This window comes from Marmota flaviventris, chromosome 12 (assembly GCF_047511675.1).
Source record: "Marmota flaviventris isolate mMarFla1 chromosome 12, mMarFla1.hap1, whole genome shotgun sequence".
Taxonomy (NCBI): Eukaryota; Metazoa; Chordata; class Mammalia; order Rodentia; family Sciuridae; genus Marmota; species Marmota flaviventris.
Genome location: NC_092509.1, coordinates 38,348,542 through 38,371,882, shown reverse-complemented (window position 1 = coordinate 38,371,882; position 23,341 = coordinate 38,348,542). Strand labels below are relative to the sequence as shown.

The 23,341-nt window shown below is 42.2% G+C and overlaps 1 protein-coding gene across 2 annotated transcripts in view; it reads right to left on the bottom strand.

Moving 5' to 3' along the window:
- Positions 1-10,853, bottom strand: part of Fam171a1 (family with sequence similarity 171 member A1) — a 115,786-nt gene extending 104,933 nt beyond the window's left edge. For both annotated transcript variants that reach the window (XM_027928645.2, XM_071599869.1), the window contains exon 1: positions 10,571-10,853. In XM_027928645.2, coding sequence (XP_027784446.2) covers positions 10,571-10,667 — 97 coding nt within the window. In that variant the 5' untranslated portion in view covers positions 10,668-10,853. The remainder of the gene's footprint in view (positions 1-10,570) is intronic.
- Between the last annotated feature and the right edge of the window lie 12,488 nt (positions 10,854-23,341).

The following is a 23,341-nucleotide window of genomic DNA, read 5'->3' as shown; positions in this document are numbered from 1 at the left end:
ATCAGAATGACATTTATAGTTCAAAGGATTGATGTGAAGATTAAATAAGATAATCTGTCGAGTTACTCTGTGTAGTGATAAGCACCCATCACATTAGCTAATTGCTACTGTTATTTTTTCCATGTCCAGGAGAGTCCTTGTCTCTATTACGCTGATGTAATGTTAAGTGCAACTGAGGTATTATAAATATTTATTAAATATTATTTAAATAACACGTAATACATATTTAATAAATCCTACTTAAATATTTATTATCTAAATAAATTTACTCCTCAGTTCTCAGAATCAAAATACAAAACTCGGCTTTGAATACAGTACTTTACAATAGCTTTTGATATTGCATAAACTGCCTTGTGTTTTTCTTCTGTGTGCCCATGCCAGGTTTCTAAAGTCTAGGGGCAAAAGGTGCAAGAAGTCACTTGCCCAGAACTCTTTTCCAGAATTCCCGAGAGAACATGCTGAGCAGTCTTCCACCTCCTCGACACCTCCAGTGGCAGGTGCCTCTGTCCACTGGAGATTCATGACCCATCCTCTACACTAGGCCTGTGGCAGCAGAATGTGCACACCTTGTGTACCTTGTCTCGGGAAATGGATTCTGTCAAATGGCAAAAGGGACTACAGCGGTAATTAAAGTGAAGTGCTTCAGGAGATAGGGAGATTACTCTGGATCATCCCGCAGGTCCAATCTAACCACATGAGCTCTTAAAGGTGAAGGACTTTCTCTGGCTGTGGTCAGAGGCAGAGCAGATGAACAAACCAGAGCCACCTGACACAGGGAGGATGAAATGTGCTGCTGCTGGCTTGCGACAGAAGCCACAAGGTGACAGACTGTAGGTGGCTTTGTGGAACTAAAAAAGGCTCCTGGCTGACAGACAGCAGAGCAACAGGGACCCCAGCCCTGCATCTGCAAGTAACTGGATGTGGACAACTTGGATGAGTTTGGAAGCAGATTCTTCCCCAGAGCCTCTGAAAAGAACAAAGCCCAGCAGAAGCTTTGATTTTGGCCCTGTGAAGCTCCCAGCAGAGACTCTGAGCTATGCTGTGCCCAGCTTCTGTCCCATGAAAACTATCCCATGATAATGGGTGTTCTGGACCACTAAATGTGAGGTAGTTTGTTAAGGCCTCAATAGAAAACTAATGTATGGGCCCTGAAAATATCTCAAGCTCCCTACATGTCTCCCTGATTCTTCTTTCCTTCAAAGCGAAATATTCTCTGGGACTGGTCCATGTTTCATGAACAAGACTTTGAAACTACCCATTTAGCTGCTATCCTTAAAAAAAAAAAAAAAAAAAAAAATCCCTGGACTTCTCCACCCACTGAACTCAGTTCAGCTATTCTGGAGCTGAGCCTGTGATGACCAAGGACAGTGAGGTCACTGGTGAAGGGTTCTGTGCACAGAGGCCTGCCAATCCAACCCCGCCTCACCAAAAGTCACAAGTGGATTACAATGTGGTAAGGATAAACATGTTCTCATCGGATGTGTCCAGCAGTGTCAACAGCAATCTCAAAACTGCTCCCTAGGACCAATGACAATCCTACAAGGACGGCCAGGACAGCTCATAACACAGTAGGATCATGTCCTAATGAACTTTCTAGAGCCATGTCTTCATCAGGACAACCCAAGATCGCCCTGGAAGCTGGAGTAATCAAGTCAAAACAGCCCTTCCTTGAAACTTTTGGTCACCTAAAGGATCTAACTCTTTTTCCCATTGATTAAAAAAGAAATGTTAATCTGTCCCATTCTGAAATTTTGTTTCTGCCAGAGTTACTGCCCACAGAAGCTTTTTTATTTGGATCTAAATTTTGCAAACTCCTTCTTAACTTTATTTCATAAGAAAGCATGATCCATGGCTTGACCAAGTCCTCATCCAAATTACTAACAGAATATCATTAAAAGTGAATGATAACTATTAATCAACAACGAAATAATAAATGTTATTTAATAATAAAATATTAAGACCCAATATACATGGTTTTACTTCTCTGTTAAGACAAATTTCCATTAGAAAACATTCTATTTTGGCCTTCCTCTCTGAGAGGAGAGACTTAAGTGGTGCAAAGGAGCCACTCTAATACTGTCAGCATAAAGTGGCAGAGAGTGACCCTCATCCATTGAGACTGGGCAACTACTGCTATTTTTGAAATCAGAAGTCTATCAGTATGAATCACCTTATAGACTTAGGATAGTTTTAATAAAAACGTTCAGTGTCTTTCATTCAGCCATGTCAAAATTAGAAATCCTTCCCCCACTTCAAATTCAATCACTACTTAAATCTTGTGTGTGTGTGTGTGTGTGTGTGTGTGTGTGTGTGTGTAAACAAATAAAAATGTTTATTTGACTTGGAAATAGTTATGTGTTTCCTCATTAAACTTCTCTATTCCTTTGCAGTACAGCTTAAAATAAGACCAGCAAAATAATAAAATGAAACAATCTTCCATATACTCAGTACTCATTTGCAAAGTATCTGGTCCTAAGCCATCTTTTCCTGTGCTATTTGCTACTTCTCACTATTCCAAAATATCTTGGAGTTCTCACATTTGAGTATATCTTTTTACATTTTCTGTAAAAGTAAGGGTTCGAAACACTTGATGAATATATTAAATTTACATTTGATAATCTTATCTTTCCAAACAGATTATACAATATGAGAGAGCTTAACCTAATTGTCTCCATAATTATTATTCTGGGCACCAACTGAAATTGGAAATCATTGTAGCACAGGACTGCCCTATTTATGCTGCAGTGGCTTGAACATCCAGTCACCAAGAGGACTTCTTCTATCTAACCACTTTTAGGAACACAGGCGGACATGCTGCACATATATACTCTCCTTAATAAAACATCCTGGTATTTACTGTGGGTGAGTCCTTGAAATGCCTAAAAATAAACACTACTGACAGGCAATAGCAGCTTTCAGCCACCCAAGCTTTGGTAGGTTTCATCTTGCGTAATTACATAAAAAGAACGTTAGTGTATTCTTTTATTTTTCTACTTGGACTATAAAACGTAAGAGGGTAAAAACTCTGAAATGAGCTTACACAAAAATATACTACCCCCTCCCCCTGATCATGTGCCACCTCTTTTTGGCTTAATAAGTAGTTTGGCACTCTGTCTTCATAGGGCAGATGCTATTGGGAACCTGATCTTAAGGGCAGAAAAAGGCTGTAGGTGAAGGGAAGTGAGGATGTACAAGAATGGTAAGAGGATCCTACCAGAGAAGATAATTTAAACTAGTGAAGAACAGGAGGTAAAGGTGGGAGAAGTCACATGCTTGAGGAAGACCAAGAGAAGCTGGAAAGGCTAGACTTACAAATTCATGCTTTATACTCTAGGTAAATGAGAACTACTCAAACATTTCTCTGCAAGAAAGAAAACTAGATAAAAGGGTGTTTGGAAAGAGAGAATGTGAAAAAGAGTCTGGGTCAAAAGAACAGACTCAGGCAGACAAGGGCTCAGGTCGACATGAATGAGGGTTGGGGTAGGTGGGGTATGTATGCTACTCCAACATGTGAGGACCTCAGCTACCAGGTGATTCCCTTCTCCACTGACTTACCTTTTTGCCAAAGCCCCAAAGTAAAGAAGGTTCTAGCTTCTCTCCATTCTTGACTTTATTTCTTTGTGGGAAACTCATGTCAAGCCAGGTCCCTATCCTTCTCCTTCCCAGGGACACAGGCTGGAATTCCACACTCTCTACTGATTCCCCAGGGACCTCTTCAGCTGCTGTTTGGGGACCTGCCCCAGGGTCAGCCTGTCTCCCTCACTTGTCTACACTCAACTTAATTCTTTTGTTCTTAATGAAAAAACCAAGTGATTGTTCTTTTCCTGTGTTCCCTAACAGGCTCAGGGTTGAGACTTATCCTTGGTTCACACACTGCACCTTCCCTTGCCAGCATGGGGCTCCTTCAATTGTTTAAATGGTGCCTGCCCTGGAGCTAGAGGGGCCCAGTTGCCTAAGAGAAGTGAATAAATACTGGGTGTGTTCTGAGCCTCTGAGACAACTGGGAGACTACTCAAGTTGAGGGGGGGGGCAGGGCAGGGCTTCCCCTAACAATTCACAAGCTTGTGGTGACATCTGATCACCACTTTCTTCTAACTCGTTTTGCTAACAAGAGTTATATTTCAACAAAAATTCGAGCAAAGCTTCCAAGCAAGCAAGCTTTCTAAAAATATCTTTTGACAGGGGGTTCAAAAGTCAACCAACTTCTCTCTGCAGAAGTGAATCCAAACTCTAGAAGGAACATGGCCAAGTTGATGTACCTTGCTTATGAAAAGAAACATTGCAGCCCTCTGATCGCGTTTGAATGAAAAATACTTATTTTGGTAATCCCTTGAGGTGCTCCCCAAGGATTCATGTCATGGCTCCAGTTTGGCAGAATTTTGCTAAACAGATGCAACAACCCCATGCATTTTTTTCAAATGTTATCTTTAGCAGCTTGATTCCAAAAAGTAGTCCAGGCAGTACAGTTGTTATCTCTTTTTATAGTAGTTAGGCGTTTGGGTCTATATAGTTTCCAATTGCTACAATAATATATTACCAAAATTTTAGTGGCTTAAAACAATCTGACTTTATTATCTTCCAATTCTGGAGATCAGAAGTTCCGAATCAGTTTCACTGGGCTAATCTCAAAATGTTCACAAAACTATGCTTTCTGGAGGATTCAGGGGAGAACCTGTTTCCTGGCCTGTTCCAGCTTCTAAAGGTGGCTCATGGACCTTTCCTCCATCTTCAAAGCTGGTGGTGTAACATCCTTTATCTCTAACTCTGACCCTCTGCTTCCATCATCACATCTCCTCTGATTCTAACCCCTCTGCCTTCCTTTTATAAAGATCCCTGATTCTACTGGATCCACCCACACAAGTAGTTCAGAGTGGGCAGTTTTCTTGGTACCCTTGCACCAGAAATTCCCAAAGTGGGTGTCTATTGCCTAGGACTTTGCAGTTCAAAGCAATGATTTATTCACCACTCCTGACAAGAAATCATCCCATCTCATCATCTTTAACAGAATCATATCTGCAAAGTCTCTTATACCATGTAAAGTAACATATTCAAAGGTTATGGGGCCGGGTCCGTGGCCCACACCTGCAATCCCAGAGGCTCAGGAGGCTGAGACAGGAGGATTTCGAGTTCAAAGCCAGCCTCAGCAAAGGTGAGGCATTAAGCAATAAATACAGTGAGATCCTGTCTCTGAATTAAAAAAAATATATATATAAACTAGGTCTGGGGATGTGGCTCAGTAGTCAAGTGCCCTTGAGTTCAATCCCCAGTACCCACCCCCTTCCCATAAAAAAAAAAAAAAAAAAGGTTGTGGGGATTAGGACATTGACATCTTTGGTGCCATTATTCTACCTATCACAGGTTCTGTGTGCCTGGGCAGTACATTATCTTAGGTCAATGTACTTCTCTTGGCTGGCTTCTTCATCTTTGAAACAAGGAAAACAGACCTGGTCTGCAAGATCCTGTTGGCACTAAAATAAGCTATGTAAATGCACTTGTAAGATTATAGATTGTATGGACTGCAAGGCAGAGACAGGATTTAAGGGGATAGCCAGATTTTGAGTCCAATTAAGAAAATATGCTGGGCTAGAGAAGGGTGCAGGATGAGAAGTTTAAGGTAAACCTGGCACTTTGAATTAAGTGTCTATGAGTATATATAAAGAAATAAAAGAGATACCAGCTAAAGGCAAGAGATGGCAAAGGTGGAGCTCCCCACATGGAAAGGTCTAATTACTGTAATCTTTAAGGGTTCATATATTTTGTGAGGGGTAAATGAAAGAAAAAAAGCAATTGTTGGCAGACTGACTTGAATCGAGGAGGAAGAGGAGCTGGCCAATACTTGATCACAGAAAGATGGAGTCATTCAAAACATGTTGGCCAAACTGCTTTTTTAAAAGAACTTATTAGAAATCCCTTTCTAAAGTGGTAGTTGCCTTAAATTTTGCCTATTTGCAAATTTGGGTTTCAAAATATTAGGCGTTTCTTAATAGAGGGCATGAATTGGGTCAGAGTGTAGAATTTCTTTTAAAAACAGTTATTTCATACACTTAACTGATCTACTTAAAGCTTGATTTAAAAAAAAATATATTCAGTTCCACATTTGCTGGAACAAAATAATTTAATAAGAATTGTGGTGTTCAAGTCATGAAGTAGTTGGTAAAAATCAAGTGAAAATGATTTGTTTACAATATTTCTCTATAACTTGATCAAACTGTGTGTGTGTGTGTATAAAAATTTCCACTAAACATGTTTCACAAAAAGTACATGAGCTGGTTGTCATCACAAATCCTTTCATCTAAATCTCTGAAATGTTTATCTAAGTTTTCCTTCCAATATACATGTGTGATGCCCAACTGAATTCCATGTGCTTTTTATTAAAACTAGTAAATTAGTACTTACTAAAATTACTTAGTATTTGCCAACAATGATAAAGTTGTTAGAGTTTGATTTATAGAGATTTACAGACATATCAGTATTAAAAAGAAGAGCTGATTAAAACTCAGAAAGCCATTTGACAGCTATTAGTTTAGAAATTCACTCCATAGCTGGGCAGTAGTATACACCTGTAATCCCAGCAGCTCAGGATGCTGAGGCAGGAGGATTGAAAGTTCAAAGCCAGCCTCAGCAATTTAGCAAGGACCTAAGCATCTTAGTGAGACCCTGTCTCAAAATAAAACATAAAAAGAGCTGTGGATGTGGCTCAGTAAACGCCCCTAGTTTGGATCCCTGGTACTGAAAAAAAAAAGAAAAGAAAGGAAAGAAAAAGAAATTCACTCAGGATTTTTCTACCTTTGGTTAGGATTTTAAGCTAGTAGCCTATAAATTACAAAGTATTACAGAACAAGTAGGATTACAAATATAATTTATTAACTGGGCACAGTAGCCCACACCTATAGTTTCAGCTACTCAGAAGGTTGAGGCAGGAGGATTACTTGAGCCCAGGAGTGTGAAGTCAGCCTAGGCAACATTGTAAGACCATGTCTCAACACAAACAAACAAACAAACAAACCATAAAGTCATTTCCAAGACTTTGTCAGAAATCCCCTAGTTGTTGCAGTTGTTTCTGCATAGAGTTGTCACATCTGGCTTTCAATGATGCGCCAGTGGCCTCTGTCAGTCTAACTTCTCCAGGTTCCCAAGATGCAAGTTTTTTGTTTAGATGGTATGCTCTTGGGCTGGGCATGAAGCTCAGTGGGAGAATGCTTTTCTAGCATGCAAGAGACCCTGAGTTCCATCTCTAGCACCACAAGGAAAAAAGAAAAAGTCATGTTCTTTGCTCTTAATATAATGTCAGCCTAAGTCACGCTTGTTGGCTGGACCTTCTAAAAGCCCTCCATTCATGGCTTCAGTCTTTCAACTGATCACAGTGGTCTAATAATTGAAGTTTGAGTTTGGCAAAGAATAGAGCTCTTGGAGAAAAGAGTGGTAGCCAATCATTCACTCAAATGTTATGACAGACTGTAGCTTTTCTGTAGGAACAAAAAGTTTACACGTTATTGCAAACTAGATAATAGCAACAAAATAAAGATGGAAAAATAGAAGTCTGAGCATGAAGTCTTTCACCTAGTACTGACCTTTCTTTTGGCAAGTAAATAGTGTTGGGCTTCAAAAACATATCCCTATAGAGTACATCTACACAGCTTACTGCTCTTCAAGGAGGCCCCTCTCTATCAAGCTCTCTCTGTGCAGCTTTGTAAGACATACTGAAAGTCAAAGTTAGTCAATACTTTTGAATAACACTTTTTGTAAAATTTCCACAAAAGACACTGTAAACACTTCAGAGCAACTCGTCTAGCCACTTAATAAAAACACCCAATCATATTCTTCATATTAATGATATTAATCACATGGCCACTAACCACTGCATTGGAATAGCTTTGTTGACTCAAAGCAGCTACAGTAAGAGAATCTAAAGCCAAAACTTGAATTTTATCTTGAATATATAAACAGCAAAGTAATGCCGAGAAATTTGGCAGATGTTGGTTTCTCCAGATGTTATAATTTTCACTTAATAAAGAAGGTATCATTTAGTCCCAAGAATCTAGTTGGAATACTAGAGTGTATGGTTTCTATACATTTGAGATCTTTAAGTAGTTTGACTTATGTGATTTCTAAACCCTGTTGGTTTACAAAGTGTGTGTAACGCCTGTTCTAAATCTAATTCAAGTTTGTTTCTACAATACAAAAACAAGTCTTACAAATTAGGTTTTGGAGAAAATACATTGAACTTTCCTTCTTAAAATGCATGCTAACTATGATAATCTCAGGTTGCACTCTGGTATACACATTAGCATCTCCAACCTTTCATCCATTCAGCACTACCTGAGCCCCAACTATGAGCAAAACAATCAGCAACCTTCTGTGAAAAATGCAGTGAAATCAAATGTAACACCTGTCTTCACTGTGTCCAAGATCCAAGGGAACAGAGAAGACATGCATTTTAAAACTATTAGAAGAGAGTGATGGGCTGGGAAAATGACTCAGTGGTAGAGTACTTGCCTAGCACTGGCAAGGCCCTGGATTCAATTCCCAGCACTGGGGGAAAAACACAGTGATAAATATCAAGATGCTTTGAAGAACTCAGTGGGTTGAAAGCAACCATATGTGTCAAAAGAGAAATTGTCCATTCCCTGAATAATGACTAGTCCCAAATTCAGATGGATGGTGAGATCCTGACTTCTGATATAGCTCTTGGGCTCAACACCTTAAAAAATTTACCTTTACTCTAACTAACAAGTCAATGAAGTAATCCAAGGGGAAGAACATTCCAAAACATCTGAATCCCACTGAAGCCATACCATATACTAAGATATTCGGCCAAGGCAAATTCTCACAGGTTGACTGTTTTCCTCTCCACTTCACAGAATCTTCCATTTCTGAGGGTTTAGCAGCAAGGATTCAGTAAAGCATGATCTTAGACCTAAAATCTAGTAGGTTTTTTGGTGACTTTTTAAAAAAGAAATTGGAGCCACATATTTCTCAATTTTATAAGTGCACAAACAATATTTCCATATATTACTATTTCCGATGACAAAAATCCAACCTGCTCTTTAAAATAATGGCTTCATTGAGGCAAAAATATCATATTCACTAAAATAGCTGATTCAAAAGAGCAGTAGGGTATAAATGAAAGAGGCTACGATTCAACACTGATGATCTAATGTCATAAGCATTCATTTCCTACATGAAAGACATATGGGTCCTTTTTGTACCCTGTCAATGTCCCCCTTTCCATAATGTATTGCTAAATTTATACACATATCATAATGGTCATTTTCTACCATAACTCTAGAAGAGCAATGCATTTGAGAGATGCCAGCAAGTGAACAGTCAAGTGATGGATACAAAAACCTTTAATTCAACATGTAGGTAAGAAACTAAACCCAGATTGTGGAGAGAGCCTCCCCTCCCTGTCACAGTGTTAGGTCCAGGCTTCTCTGGTCCTGGCACCAGGAAAGGGTTAGCATGAAGAAAAAGAATAAGGCAGGGTCCCAGCAAGAGAACGCTGGTTTGGAGTCCTCCTCCTCCTTCAGTGTGCAGGTCCAACTTTGCAGGCCACACACCCCAGCGATCTTGGGGGTCTCATGGCCATAGGGAAGAACCTTTTGGAGACTTGAGAGGCCCAAAGGAGCCGCGATGCAGATGCTGATCCGAGGGCCTCAATCTCCTTTTCTAAAGGCCAGCAATAGAGAAGCACTCGATTTTATCCCCACTAAAACATGCCAAGGAAGCTCCGGGGTTTCCCCCCAGATAAATTTATATGTAAAAAACAAAAGACAGTCTTGTAGCCATTCTCAGAGGCGACCACATTACTCCTATGGCTGGAAAGCAGATTTGCAGAGGCCAAAGATTAGACAAAAGGCAAGAGCTGGAGACATACAGAAAGGGATATGATTTTTTTTTTAAGTGATTAGGGCCTCCCAGTTCCAATATTTTTCTCCTCTTCGATGATTTCTAGGCCGCTGAGCAAATCCCTAAAGGTCTGGGAAAGACATCAGATAGGGAGAAAACCCCGAAACTTTCCCAACTGCGGCAGGCTGGTGGAAGGCAGCAGCTGCAGACCTCCGGGTCCTGGGGCGCAGGGGGCACCCCGGAGCGGCGGCCACCCCCTGCCCGCCACAACAAAAGGGCCGAGCGCAGCCTCTGAGCTGGGATTCTAGGACCCAAGCCCCTAGTCGGGAATGGGGAGCGGCGGTGACGAGCCCTGGGCCGCCTTCTTCCACGGAGAAGGCGATGGAGCCGCGTGTCCCTATCACCGCATAAAGGAAAGGACGTTCGGTTGCATCCAGACGAGCCACCAGCAGCAGCAGCAACAACAGCTGGTGCCACCCGCACCCCCGCCCGCCCCAGCCCCCGGGGAGCATCTGCCCGGCGGGCCCCGCGTCCCCGGGCGGCGCCGCCCCCTCGGGAGCGCTGCGCCGGGACTGCAGGCCCGGCGGTGCGGCGCGACTCCGGCACGGCTCTGGCTGCGGGGACCGCTGCCACTACAATGCAGCCCCGAACCCTCCCGCCGCCGCCTCTGCGCCAGGCCCTGCGCGACACAAAGCCCCCGGACCCGCCGCCGCCCACCGACCTTGAGCTCCGGCGCCGGGCTCCCGCAGCGTCTTGGTGACCGCCTTCCAGACGTGGCAGCCCAGCAAGCAGAGCAGCAGCGCCACGGACCTGCTCATCTCCGCGCCGCGGGGCCGCGGGCGGCTCGGGCTCGCTGACCAGCGGGCCGGACAGCGGCGCGTCACGGGCGGCCGGGCGCCGCGCCTCCCTCCATGTTGCCTGCTCCGCGCGCGCCGGGCCCGCCGCCCGATTGGCCGGGCCCCGCAGCCCGCGGCCGCTCCCTCCTCCGCGCCCCGCGCCGGGTTTCCCCGAAGAGCCGCGGCGGCGGCGGCTCAGCCAGCTCCTTAACCCCTTCCTGCCCCGCCCCGCCCCGCCGCGCCGCCCGCGGGAGGCGCCCAGGCCCCGGGCCCTTGGTGCCACCTGGCGGCCGCCTCGCCGCGGGAGCCGGGCCTGACGCCCCTCGGTTTCAACCCCCTCGCCCCGCCTGTGCACGTCCTGGCTTCCCGCGACATTCTCTTGCTCAGAGCCCCAAACGCCACCTTTGGCACAGAGTCAACCCTAGCACCCTCCTTCGCTGCAGCACGGGAGAGAAAAAAGTCCTTCCTGCTAGGGCGGAGGTCTTCGTGTCACACCTGGTTACCTGTGTGCAGTCCGAAGGAAGCATTTGGGCCCTAGGTGTGACCTTCCCGGTTTGCGGTTTGCTAAGTATAACTCCATCCTACAGCTATTCATATCACTATTCTATCGTGTGCCCTGGGGTAAATTTGACACCCAACATTCAAGGTCAGCTGGAACAGAATCCCTAAACCTGAATCCACAGTAGTAGCCCCGCAGTAGCCAACTGTGGATAGATGAACAGCTTCAGGTTAAATTGTGTTTGGATATTACTAGAAGGCTGGGGTAGGGAGGAAATTTTCATTTATTGAGGCCCTGGGCGCTCTCCCCCTCACCTTGTTTTACTGTGCCTTGTTAAAGAAAAAAATATATTCAATGACATTTGTTAAAGGCTTCCTCATGGAGACCTCAGGACTAATGTGATAAATATAGGGACTAATGCAATGGAATTTGGAGCAGGGGAGGTTGGTCTCAACTCTTGAAAACAGCATCCACAAGTGGGAATTTATAGCCAAGGATCAGGGTGGGAGTCACTGGATGGATAGTTACTAAGAGGAAATATCAGTGGTATGAAAGAATGGGTTCTGGCTAAAATTACCTAACAGAATTCTTGCTGAAGACAGGTCAGGGTGACCAGAAGTCACCTGGAGGATGGTGGAGGATTAAACCTGATCAAACATGGAGGGTGATCATGATATTCAGGAAGGGGTGAGGAGTTCTTGTTAAAACTAGATTATATAAAAGGGGCACAGATAGACCCAGGAGATGATTCAGCACCTGACTAATGTTTAATCAAGCAAAAAATCTTTGTCAGCTTTCACAGTGTAGAGGTAGGAATTCCCATTCACAGGTGAGAAAAGAAAGGCTAAGGAAGCTTAAGGAATTTGTCCCAATGCACATAGCTGGTCAATGGAAGAGCCAATATTCGCATAAAATATCAGTCTGACACCAAAGTTGAAGATTTTCACAAGAACCTCCAGACTATTCTTAAGCCTAGTTTGCCCCTATCCCCACCCAACGTCCCTTTTTCTCACCCTGGTCTGTATGCTTCTCCCCCATATAATCCTCATGTCCAAAGATCTCTCTCCACAGTGCTGCAATTATACTCTGACCTCTGCTGAGGACCGAGGCTCTGAGGAAATCCACTACAGACACAGCGTCTGCCCAACATTGCTTCCAAAAGACTGGGCCAGAAGGAGGGTCATTACTGCAATTTTATTAATTGAACATTAAGGCAATGGCAGGCACTGTACCAAAAAGAAAATGAAGGATGGCACTTACCCAGTTGGCTTATAATAGACAAATTATTCTGATACACAATAAAAACTAGGTGGAGAAGCCCAGATGAGTTTTATAGTTACCTCAGGACTAATACCACAAATCATGTACCTGCACAAGGTGGCAGGTAGTCAGGAGGGCAGAAACCCCACAATTAAGAACTGATTCCCTCCTTCTGACTCAAGTGTCAAGGTCTTACCATTATTCCAGGGTCCACCTCTCAGGCATGGAAGGAAATGAGTGGGAGGACCATACAGTTCAATTGTCAACTCCAGCTTGGGTGCTAGGCCATGGGGACACAGAGTCTAGATTAGCTAGATGGCTTCGGGGAGGATGGCTTCACAGAAGAGGCTGGTCCTGAGGTTTTCAAGTCACTTTCCTGGCGTAGAAGGCTGCTTCTGACAGGAGTGGCATTAAGCTCATCCCAGAGTTGAGATTTCTCACTAAAAGTCTTTTAAGGAATCCTTTGACAGGATGTTGGCTATAAGAGACAGGACCAGCCTAAAGAAAATAATAACAATTATAATCAAGAACCAGATAATTATTAGGAGAGCACGTGTCTCCTACAAAACTCTGGGAACTAAAGTGTCAGGTTTTGTGAAGAAATGAAGAAAACTAGTATTTGGGGGTTCCTCCTATATGCTCTCACTGGACTAGAAATATTTCCTCATAACAACTTGGTGATATTATTTTTATCTTATAGATGAACAAACTGAGGCTTATTAACATTAAATAATTTACCCAAAATATAAATTCCCTACACTATGCCACTTTTAAGAATAAATATGTACATGACTCAAGTTTATCTCTAGTTGTGTCCAAGTTGTTTTAATAACTTGTTTTAGACCCAGGAAAGTCTAAATCTAGTCAGTAATATGGTGCTCATATCAGTTTCCTGAATTTCATAATGTTCTATTACATAAGACATTTCAATTGGGGGAAGCTAGTGGAACAATATACAGGGCCTCTCTGTACCATCTTTGTAACTTCTTATGAATCTATCATTATTTCAAATAAAAATTTTTAAAAAGAAAAAAAAATATAATTTTTTAAGCCTTATTTTTCCCTCAAAATACAGGTGCTTGTGATCCTAGTGTGGAGTTCTTAAACTTTTAAAGATGGAAGAAATCTTAACAAACTCTGAATCATTGGATCAGAGTACAGATGCTTGGGTGTGATGGATGTTGTTATTATTATTGAAGGGGTATCAAAACTTTGATGGATAGCATAGCCCTTTAGGAAGAGTTTATGTACCTTCACAACAACATTCAGTCATATGTAGTTTCTGAACCACTGCCCCCATCCCATTTTGCAGATGCGCTTGTGAAACAGAAGTTAAATAATTTGCACAGTACATCCTGCAAGCCAGTCTCCAAGTCAAGAAGAGACTGGGCCCCAAGGGGCATTCCCTCATCATATGGATATTTTCCAGTTACTTGGGTGGGAAGCTAGGCGAGCACAAATTCTGCTATGTCACACAAGCAAATACATTTGCATATCATGTATCCAGAATTATGTAAGAAATTATCACACTTATCCATTACTGGAATAAAAGAGTATGGTTTACCTTTTTTCATGTTCAGATCATCAGACACCCACTCAGCCACTGCAAGGGAAAAAAATCACTTGAGAGGGAGTGTTTGCAGAACAATGGAAGTTAAGAGTGTTCTTTCCTTCTAGAACTTTTCCTGTTGCTCTTATTAAAAATCTCACATTGTTTGACTAGAGATGAATTATGACTTTGCTTATTTGAAATTGCTTAGAAGCTGCTTGACTGTGCAGCATTTGATTTCAATTTTTGAGACTTGTGCCAAAAGAAATCATGCCGAGAACTTTTCCTATCTGAATTTTCAAGACCTTGACTTCAGAGGCTGTGTCAAGATTTCTCAGCCCAAGATTATTTGTTCTATGGAAGTTTTTCCTGATTTTGGCGCCCCTGGGGTGGAATTTTAATTGTCTGAGTTTACTTCAAGAGGCATTGTCCTCCCCTTTCCCTTCCTGGCCCCTGCCCCTCATCGTCCCTGAGTCAGAAGCCGCCAGCAAACAAACTTATTATGAGGATTGTACAGGTCAGGAAGTGTGTCATGGACATTCCTACTTCTGTTTGCTGATGTTTTTATTAAAGTTAGATAAAATGTAGCCATAGATAGAAATCGTAAGGGTGCAACATTTTTTTCCCCAAACCCATTTGCCATCCATTAAAAAAGAAAAGAACAAAAGATAAAGAAATTATTGTCAAGGGACTGAAGTGTTTAAGTGAACTCTAACCCCTCCCATTTTCTTTTCTATATATCAGTACATCAATCCCTGTGGCTTTCCAACAAGCTTGTTCTTTCAAAGGTGCCCTTCATTCTTTCCCACAACCTCCCTTCTCTCAGGTAGGTTCCCAGACAGAAGCGCCATTTTGTTCAGGAAATAAATTCAGTGGAAGAATGCCCAATGGCAGCTTCAAGTGAGAAATTGCAAAAAAATACATGAGCCTGTAGGAACAAATCTCTGGTAGTGTAATTGTAGATTCCTGAATTCCTGTTCTACTTTGTGCACCCCATAGTGGACTAAAAGACTATGGGGGTGCTTCCCAGGCACAATAGCCTTGACTGTTGGAAAGAGTATTCAGAAGCTAGTGGCCAATGGAGAATCAAGTTGCTCAGCCATTCCTTTCTGGACAATATTCTCTTTTGGTGAGCCTATTCCATTAGAGCAAGGAGAAGCTTCCAACTCTATTCTTTGCTGACCCATTGAATTGCTCTTACACAGACGAGGAAAATGCAAGGAAAGTAGGACAGTAATCTTCCATGATCTGGTTGAAAGATATCTGAGACTCTGGGTCTGCCTTCAGAGGCATGGAAGGGGTCTCAAGCAAGCAGGAAATAGGAAATTTTGGTTTTATAAAAAACAACAAAAAAGGTTTAAAGAAAGGACTCAGGAAGATAATGGGGAAAATAAAGAGGATTATTAACATTAATTAGACCTGTTTTGTGACTGTTTCTATACACAAAATGGGGAAAACTTGGCTGTATCACAGACCCTTTCTCTAATCTCTGATTTTCAGATTCAATCTTTGAGTGACACTTATTCTTTTCTTTTCCTTCCTCTTCATTTCCTGTATCCTGAATTTTTGACTGGACGCTACCTGCCATCAGAACCTTTCTCTCAATGCCCTGGTCCTATTTAACTATGAAACCAAGAGTCCTCCTCTTCATTAGAGGATCCATAAATGTGGATAGGGGGGTGAAGAGGTGATTTTTTTTAGAGCAAATAATACTATAGGTTTAGATGCACTTAATTTGAATACAAATGACCTTCAGAGATCATTTTTTGTATAAGTGAAAGGGCTGAATGAACTGTATTGGCTTGGATGCCTCTGAAATGATTCTCTGGTGAGTCTAAACAGGCATGCTTTAGCTGCTAATTTTATTTTCAATTATCTTTTTTAAGACTGAGACTTTAATGGACAAAGGAAGTTCATTTGGTATATATTTTAAAGTTTTATGAAAAACTTATTTTAAAATTTCATGAAAATCTTAAGCCAGTTTTCTATAGTTGTACTTTTAAAAAATCCTTAGAGACTAAGACAAAATGGAGACTACAAAAGAAGAAAAAGGGGGTGGGGAGGGAGGGGTGGAGGATGGAAAAAAAAGAAAAGATCAGTCCAGACTCTCTACTTTCCTGTTAGGGAAATACAATGGTTGTCTTGCAAAAAGAGGAGGTGAAAAAAATCAATTCTTCATAGTCCTTGTAAGGTCTAGTTTTATGTACAAATATGGGTCCTTGGTTTTACAAATGGATTTTATGTCTCAGATGTTTATTTGCAAGTCAGTGGCATTTCTCATTTTATGCTATAAATCTTGGTTGCCAACCCCTCTGCCCAGTAATATATCTGAATGCAGAGCAAATAGTTTCAATCTAAATATCCCTGAACCCTATGGATGGTTTTGCCAAAGATCAATATATTCCTAAGAGTTTTGGAGTGGACAGAGGGAGAGAGGTCCTTCACGCAGGAAGCTATGGTTCTCAGGAAGTAAGGTCCTTACGCTGATTTGGAAATAGACATAAGTGATACATTTAAAACTTTAACAACCATGGTTTGAAAGAGTTGGGGTTTTTTGTTTGTTTGTTTTTTGTAGGAGGGATTGAACCTAGGGGCACTTAACCACTGAGCCACATCCCCCAGCCCTTTTTTTAAAGTATTTTATTTAGTGGTCTCACTGAGTTACTTAGGGCCTCGCTAAGTTGTCCCCTCGCAATCCTCCTGTCTCAGCCTCCTGAGCCCCTGGGATTATATGCGTGAGCCACTGCGCCTGTGTAGCTTTTTCTCTTCAGAACACAGGTTAGTGCCTTACATGAAGGAAAGAGACGTCTAGCTTCTACAGTGGAGACTCTACGGGAATTAAGGGGCTTAGAAAATCTGTGCAAGGGCTGGAGGGGGCTCAAGAAAAGCCTTTTAGAACAGTTCTGCCTCCTAAGCAGCTGCTCCCTCTGCTTCAGTCAGGAAAGAGAGGAAGCTGAACTGAGCTACAAAGACTGCATTTAGGAACCTGCACTCTTGTAGCCCGGGGATCAGGAAGCTGCACTTCTTATCACCCTCCTGCCAGGGCCTAGCCACAGGGAAGCTGTCCCTGCAGAAAGGCTCAGTTTGTCCAGACCAGTGCTGGCTGGCCAGCAGCAGGGAGATAGCCCTGTCTCTCTTTAGCTTTCCAAATCTACATCAAGCGCATCTACATGGCAGAACCTAAGGCCTTTCCAGAAGCTTAATTGTGAGGAAGTCTGGAAATACCATTAGGAAAAGAAAAAAAAATAAATAAATCCAACTTTTGGAGCATGTGACAGCATTTGGAAGGTGGAAGTACAGATGCTGAGCACCAGCTGTCCCCTCACCACAGAGCCCTGAGCCTAGTGATCATATGTCCTATCACCCCAGTTCTAGGCTTGAGTATAGCCCAAGTATCCAGTTGCTCCTTCACAATAATTCTGATATTGTCTCTGCAGTTCTGAACATGAAATAGGAAGGAGCATGAAGTAGGAATCTTGGAATGCTAGAAGTCAAAGGAACTTGAAAGAACAGGTCCATTTCTATTGTTTCCCAGATAAGAAAGCCGAAAATTATAGTAGAGCGATGGGCTAGGCTATCACCTGACTCTTCTGGGTGATTCAGGCTACCTTTGCAGAGGGTGGAAAGTGCTCTCTCAGCATCTGCCCAAGGGAAGCTACCTCCAAAGGTGTGGTCTTGCACCGACGGGTCACCTCAGATGCTTGTGGATAGGCACAACTCTGAACCCAAAGTTCCTTCAGAGCTTTAACTTCATCTTATCTCCTTTTCTCAGATCCTCTGATCACCCTATCTAAAGTAGCCCCCCGCTCAACTTATTTTTGACCATTCCATGGGTTTTCTAATACCTATCACTATCTAAGATGTTTTTAATTATTCATGTGTTTATTTAGCTCTTGTAGTCTGTTATCCACACCTGCATTAAAATATCAGCTCCTGAAGAGCAGAATTTTTGTCTCACTGCCATATTCTCAGCACAGGCAAAAAAAAAAAGAGGGCGGGGGTGACACAAAGAAGATGCTCAATAACTATGACCCAAAGTGAAAAATCTTGTCTTGCATTGAAGAAATATTTCCTTCTAGTTAGTCTACATATAGTTCTGTTACCCTGGATTATTTATTAAGTTCTCACCATGGGCTCAAAGTTTAAAAAGGTAATTCAAGTCCCCTTCTGGTTTGTTCCCTTCCTACCTTTCAGAACTTTCATCAGAATTTTACTTTTCAGAGACCCCACTTCAAATAGGCACTTCCTGAGCCCTAAGCAGAGCTAGAGCCTTTTCTTTTTTTTTTTTTTTTAATATTTTTAGTTGTTGATGGATCTTTATTTTATTTATTGGTATGTGGTGCTGAGAATTGAACCCAGTGCCTCACGCATGCTAGGCAAGCGCTCTACCACTGAGCCACAACCCCAGCCCTAGCTAGAGCTTTTTCACTTTGGGAACTTTTCTGGGGCTGACCCTCTTACTGGCATGCCTTCCCTAAACCTTCTCATCCTTCAAATCTCACCTGTGCTATGACTGCCATAGATCTCCTAGCTCTCCGACAGGTAAAGTCCATTCCACTTATTACTTTATCTAGTTAAGTTGTTGTAACATCCTCCTGCCATGGTGAGGATGACTGCTCATGTATATAGGTTAGACCATGGATAGAAAAGATGCGTAGCCAGGTTCAAAGCTGACTTGAGGTCACACTGGCTGCGATGCAGGCAGACTGTCTCCAGTGCTCAAAGCCGTAACATCTGGCGCTGCTATCTGGGAATGTTTCTGTAAACTTTTGACCTCTGAATGTACACTATTCTTGGGTTGTGACATCAGTATTTAGGGCAAAGGTTTATGTACACAATTACTCTCCAGAATCTTCTCCTTTAAAAAGGGCATCCTCCAGTCATTTAAAATAAGCTCCAAATAGGATATCTGAAAATCTGAGTATGACATCTTTTCCCAATGTCTTTTCTTTCCCACTGCCAAGCTCTTGAAGGGACCTTCTCCTGTACATCTCTATACCTCCTTCAAAATCTCAAACATGTTCTACCCAGAGCTGACTTTCAATAATGCCATTGACTTACCCATTGGTTCATATATAAGTAGATTGGGTTGATAAGAAACAATTAGATTACATGTAAATTGTTAGGTAGAGAACTTGATTTTGATGCACATATGATCTTATTCAAGATCTATTCTTTCAACCATATTTAAAGGAAGGAGTTATATAACAGCAACATTTTTGTCTAAATATATTTTTTATTTCCAAATAAATATTTTTTGAGTCACCATTCTGAAAGATATAAGCATTGCCTCCCAGACCCCATCTGCCCAACCTCTTCTTCCAAGAATCTGCCCTTCCCTAAGGTGAGAGTGTTGACAGATCTGTGGGCAGCAATCCTGGGTATATTTCCCAGGGGCGAATGGTCTATCTTGGTGAGGGATGATAGGAGAAAAGGATCTAGAGGAATTTTGTTATAAAGGTGGGTGTCCCTAAAAGGGAATGCAAGTCACCTGGGGTATAAATCACCATATAGAGCTCTCACTTTGTATATAGTGTCAGATGGTGCCCAGGAACCCCACTGGGGAAACATCAGATAGTAGCACAAAAGGCTAAGATTTCTAAGTCATTATTCCTAAAACTCTTGGTTGCCAGGAATGAAGAAAATTGATGCCTCTTTCACCACAGAAGGGCACATAGCTGTAGTCTCTGTGCCCCTTTCCTCAGCCTGTGTTATGATTTCAATGTGTCCCCCCCCAAATCCATGCACTGGAAACTTTATCCCCAGTGCAACAGAACTGGGGCTTTAAGAGGTGAGGAGGTAACGAGGGCTCTTTCCTTGTGTGTGGATTGGGTTAGTTTATTGCAGGAGTGATTTCCTGAGGAAAGAATGAGCTTGGTCCCTTCCCTCTCTGCTTTTTCTCCCTTTTACTTTTGCTTTACGTTCTTCCTTCCTCCATGGATGAATGTAGCAAGAAGCCCCTCTCCTTGAGATTGGATTCCCTGACCCCCAGATCCAAGAGAAATAAGTTTCCATTGTTTATAAATTACCTAGTCTGTGGTCAGCACAAAACAGACTAAGCCTGCGAAGTGGTCACATCTTGTCAGAGGTAGGAAAAGCCCCAATTAGGAATAACAGGGCTGAGAGAATAGTAAGGTGCAGGATGAGGGCTATTGGGAAAAGTCAGGAGGGATGGAGGCATTGGGACCACAATCTGGAATCTTTAGTGTCCATTTTTTTAAAAATAAAAATTATTTATTTATAATATTTCTTTTTCAAAATTGCCAAGTTGTGGAGCTGGGGATGTAGCTCAGGAGTTGAGCAGTTACCTAGCATTCAGGAGGCCCTGAGTTCAATCCCCAGGAGAGAGAGAGAGAGAGAGAGAGAGAGAGAGAGAGAGAGAGAGAGAGAGGAGAGAGAGAGAATATGAATGGGAATGTCTTTCCTTTGGAATTGGTTCTACCGTAAATATCATTACCCAAAATGTTTTATAGATTAAAATTGGAATATAAGAGGAAAAGAAGATTTTAATTTTCTTGCTGTCCCTGAACTTTTGTGTGAAGTCTTGGCTCAGATCTGAAAAGCCCAGGGCAGGTATTTCCAGATGACAAAGTCCTGAATGTGATTACTACAGTGTATCTAACCTTGAACTTTCAAATCATTACTATCAATCTCTGCCCCTCCCCAAACACTCACACCCACACACCAAAGAAATTCATGGTCCAGCTTTTTTTCTTTTTTCATGCTTGCATAAGTATAAAAGATTTTAAAACTGAGGAGAGGCGGCAGTCCCACTCAACGTGACAAGAATAGCATTTAAAGAGGAGAAGTTGTGCATGAACAAGTAGGCAGAAATGGGCTTTCCCACCAGCAGAGGGTGGGGAGAACTTAACTGGGTAAGCTGAATTTCAAACCTGTCTCAGAAGTTCTGGAATAAGTCTGCCTACATCAGAGCAAACTGTTCCACTTCTACCCCATAGAGAAGCTGTGGGTGTGAGTTGGGCACAGGGCACATTGTTTTGCTAGTGTAGTATCGAACCCCCTACATTTAATTTGTAACAAAACCCATGTTTTTCTTTCTTTTTCTTTTTTTTTTTTTTGTAGTGGGGAGTGAATTCAGGGGTATTTAACCATTTAGACACATTCTCAGCCCCTTTTTACATTTTATTTAGAGACAAGGGTCTTACTGAGTTGCTTGAGTTGCTTAGCACCTTGCTGTTGCTGAGGCTGGCTTTGAACTCAAGATCCTCCTGCCTTAGCTTCCTGAGCCACTGGGATTACAGGCGTGTGCCACCATACCCAGCAAAGAACCCATATTTTCTTAAAAGATCTTCCTTTGTCTTCCTCTTGGCCCAGGTGGCTTAGGGATGGCTCCAAAAGTGAGTATGTGATCCAGGTCTGGCCAGTCAGTATCTATACTCTTTTCCCCAGCCAAGTGCAGGGGTTTGAGCATGATCCAGTCCACCAAAGTTAGATGTCAGACTCGATTCCAGCTGCTGCTGCTGCTGCTGCTTCTTCTTCTTCTTCTTCTTCTTCTTCTTCTTCTTCTTCTTCTTCTTCTTTAAATGCTTGAGAGACGCAGGTTCTTCTGATTGGAGTTAATGAGAGGAGAGGATAAAGGCTGGCAACTGCTGGCAGCCATCTTACCACCATGAGGTAAAAACATAAGGATGGACCCCAAACAGAAGAAAGCAGAACTAAGAGATGGAGAGAAGGAGATGAATCCCTGAATCCAGCTAATTTCTGAAGCTAACTCTCCCTTATATCTTCACACATTGATCTAATAAATTCATTTTCTTTTTCCTTAAGCCATTTTCAATTGGGCCTTCAATAATCAAAACCAAAATAATCTGGCCAATATGTTTGAAGAACAGAAATAGCGGGCACTCAAGGTTGGTGGATCTAGATGCTGCTTTCAGGATGAGGTGGCACTGATCTGACTCCCTGCTGCCCTTGACCTTGGTTGTTTTCCCAGTGAAAAAAACACCTTCTAGAAGACTCCTGCACTAAGGCACTTCTAGAATATTCCTCTTGTGCATGAGCATCTGACAAGACACAGCAGTAAAGCCAGCATATCTGGACGCACTGGTTGTTCACCTCTTTCAATCCTGTTACATACTGGATGAACAGAGTCCCCAGCGCATGAGGATTCATGGTATGTTAAGAGAGACATCTTTATTATGGTCTGAAATCTAACTTGCCCACCCTAGTTTTCTCTTTTTGCTTATCACACATACAGATGCATCAGAGACACAGGCAGAGACCTACCTGTATCTCTGCCCTTTCACCTCCATAGTTGGAACTTCACCATCCTTTGTGGCTGGGTATCACAAACCACTGACACTCCAGAGCTACCTTCTGGGTAAGAAATAAATCTCTTTTTAAAACTTTTTATATATTTTTTTAATGGGATAAATTACAAGAACCAGAATTAATATGGTAAATATTTTAGAATTCAACCATACTTGAAAACCAAGTTTTCAAATACAAATGTTATCCTGGCCAATAAGTAGAGATTGTCACAGAGGAGTTAATTAAACATAATAAACAAGCAGAACAGGAAGCCACTATTTTTCCTGTCTCCAAAGCTCCTATTACGGAGGAAGGAAGGGCTAATCAACAAGGAACCAGGAACACAAAGAGAATGGGAGGCTCATAGCAAGGACGGAGTGTTTGGCAGGCAAGAAAAGCAAAGCCACAAATTTAATCCTCGGTGGGGGTTTCAGCCCACACCTGGGGGGAGGAACAGGGAATAGAAAATAGAGTTTGCACAGATCAGTTATCTACAGAGTTTATCACATAAAGTGGTTTATGGTTACACATTACAGTGGAATATGTGGGTAGGTGTTCCCCAATAGCCTTTAGCAAGACCAGATAATACATTGAAAAGTGCTCTGAAGACTAAAAATAAATAAATAAATAAATAAATGTGAGGATATTATCTGGAAAAGAAGGAATGAGCTGGAGGAACAGAAGGAGAAGGGGGCTGAAAGATTAGGAAGAGGACTCTTCCTATTGTTGAAGTATAGAGAAGTAAGATGACTCATTAAGAAGCAAAATAGCCAGGTTCCTGAGTCTGAGGCAGGAAGATGGGGAGTTCAAAGCCAGCCTCAGCAACAGTGAGGTGCTAAGCAAGTCAGTGAGACCCTGTCTGTAAATAAAACACAAAATAGGGCTGGGGATGTGGCTCAGGGGTCTAGTGCCCTTGGGTTTAATCCCTGGTACAGAGGAAAGAAAGAAAGAAAGAAAGAAAGAAAGAAGGAAGGAAGGAAGGAAGGAAGGAAGGAAGGAAGGAAGGAAGATAAAATGCATTCTACTTCAAAAGCTTCAATAGTACTGAGATTTGAAACAATTGAATATAGTTTGGTG